Source organism: Carya illinoinensis, chromosome 3 (assembly GCF_018687715.1).
Source record: "Carya illinoinensis cultivar Pawnee chromosome 3, C.illinoinensisPawnee_v1, whole genome shotgun sequence".
In the NCBI taxonomy this organism is placed as follows: Eukaryota; Viridiplantae; Streptophyta; class Magnoliopsida; order Fagales; family Juglandaceae; genus Carya; species Carya illinoinensis.
The window spans coordinates 29,159,931-29,162,394 of record NC_056754.1 but is presented as its reverse complement, the minus strand read 5'-3'; the positions used below and the strand labels follow the sequence as shown (position 1 = coordinate 29,162,394).

At 44.6% G+C, this 2,464-nt stretch overlaps 1 protein-coding gene across 1 annotated transcript; it reads left to right on the top strand.

Annotated features, from left to right (window-relative positions):
* Positions 1–258: 258 nt before the first annotated feature.
* Positions 259–1,238, top strand: LOC122304057 (fasciclin-like arabinogalactan protein 13). Its single transcript, XM_043116094.1, has one exon. The coding sequence runs from the start codon at positions 366–368 to the stop codon at positions 1,122–1,124; it is 759 nt and encodes a 252-aa protein (XP_042972028.1). The 5' UTR covers positions 259–365; the 3' UTR covers positions 1,125–1,238.
* The last annotated feature ends 1,226 nt before the right edge of the window (positions 1,239–2,464 follow it).

Here is a 2,464-nt window from a genome sequence, read left to right as displayed (position 1 = left end):
AATCGAAAATATACAAGTACAGGAAGTGGATATCGACAACATAAAATAGATTAATTCCACTGCCCTCTGGAACTTCTGGCCTATAACCCTCCTTCCCATTTATTTATTTATTTTTATTGAAGTTTCTATAATAATTCTCAGAATTAATTAAGGTCCAATATTAAAATAACTAGGGAGCTTGGCGTTGTATGGTCATCGCATTCTTTATTCTCCTTCACCTTCCAAAAATCAAAATTCTATGTTCCCAAGTCTATGGCCAGCTCATTCCAACAAAGTCCGACCCAACCTAGCTAGCTACATCTTATTCCATAAATCCCCATCCCTGACCCCTTTTCCCCAGTACCCACGATACCTCAGCCAGCACAATGGCTTCCAGTACACCTCTCTCTCTCATCATCCTCGTGACCCTCAACATCCAACTGCTCCTCCTCCTCCTCCCACCTCAAACCCAAGCCCAAACCCCCTCAGCCCCGGCGCCAGCTCCTGCTGGCCCAGTCAACTTAACAGGAATCCTCGACAAAAACGGCCAATACACCACCTTCATTCGCCTTCTCGTCGACACCCAAGTGGACAACCAAATCGAAAACCAGCTCAACACCTCTTCTGAGGGCTTGACTGTCTTCGCTCCCACCGACAATGCCTTCAACAACCTTAAATCCGGTGCCATAAACGACCTCAGTACCCAAGAAAAAGTACAGCTTGTTCTTTACCACGTATCGCCTAAATACTACCGACTTATTGATCTTCTAACGGTTACCAACCCTGTTCGTACTCAAGCTTCAGGAAACGATAGTAACTGGGGGCTTAACTTCACTGGTCATGGCAACCAAGTCAACGTGACGACCGGAATCGTTACGACGCAAATCAACAATGCGCTGCGGCAACAGTTTCCTTTGGGGCTTTACCAAGTGGACATGGTGTTGTTGCCTGAGGAGTTGTTTGGAGCTAAGCCTCCAGCTTCAGCACCATCACCGGCAAAAACCCCATCCTCCACTTCCAACACTAAGACAAACACCTCGGCCCCGGCATCCCCTACGAAGGGTAACGGTGCGAGTGGGAGAAATGTGGTTGGCTGGGTTTTGTCTCTTGGGCTTGGGATGATTTGCATGGGAGCTCTCTCTTGAGAAAGGGATGAATACAGTACTGTTGGTGTTCTTTGATCTTCAACTTTTTTCTTTTTCTTTTTTTTTCGTCTGAACTTCTGAATCTTTTTGTTCAATTGTAAAAGGACGTGTCTGGTTTTTTTTTTTTTTGGAGCACTACTTCATTGATCATTAATCCATAACACGAGATACATCATACAAGACAGAAGCTTTGACCACAGGAGGGCCATCTTCTAGCCAGACTTTCTCACAAGAGTCCCTAATAGCTACCTTAGCTGCAGCGTGGGCAGCTTGGTTTGCCGATCTATATACAAAAACAAGAGTCCAAAACGGATGAGCCACCATCCATTGCTGAAGGTCCTCAGACTCTTGGCCATGCCACGAACTATCCATCTCCCTTGAATTGATTGCATTGATAACAACTTTGGCATCCCCCTCAAAAACGACTTGCTGCATACCCATCTCAGAACACAAAAACATAGCCCTCTGCAATGCTGCTCTTTCTGCTTGTGCAGCTGAGTAGACTCGCTCTTTAGGAGCTGTTAAACATGCTTGGACCTTACCTTCACTGTCCCTCACAATGATGCCTATCCCCATCCTGTTTAAGGACTTGTCAAAAGCTGCATCAACATTAACTTTAAGCATAGGCCACTCAGGAGGCTGCCAAACTTGGTTTGATGTTGCTACAGCTGTTCTTCCTTCAGCTCTGCTGCTGTTTTGCTGGTTAACTTCCTTCTGCATATCAATCTCGGTTTGAGCCCTTGCTAAAATAGATTCTGGGCTACTGAATTGGTCTTTAAATACGAAGCCATTCCTTCTACTCCATATATGATAGCAAATGACTGCGGCCAAATGTAAATCTTCACTTTTTAACCTGTTTGTCATCTCTTCCCATAACTTCAGAAAATCAGGGAAAGAACTACTCCATTTTTTGAGCTTACTACCATCACTTCCCCACACATCCCTTGCTGCTGGGCAATCCCAAAGAGTATGTAAAGCAGTTTCGGCCTCCCTCATACAAATGGGGCATAAGCTGCAATCCACAATGTTTCTTCTGTATAAATTGCCTTTTGTTGGAAGGATGTCTGAGAGGCTTTTCCAGATTAGCATTTTAACCTTGCCCGGTACCTCAAGTTGCCATAGCTCCTTCCATATCCCTTTGTTCATTTCACCTGAAGATGACTCAGCTAACCTTCTACTAGCCAGCTTTGTATCCATAAAGTATGCACTTTTGACAGAAAATATGCCTTTGTCAGTCCCCACCCATAACCTTTTATCTCTGGCCCCTGTACTACTAATATGAATCGAGAGTATGGACTCTCTTTCCTCTTCATTGAAGATAGTACTTACCAGGTTTGCCT

What these genes read in the sequence shown, in the direction of transcription:
- LOC122304057 (XM_043116094.1), top strand. Translation starts at nt 366, where the DNA reads ATGGCTTCCAGTACACCTCTCTCTCTCATCATCCTCGTGACCCTCAAC.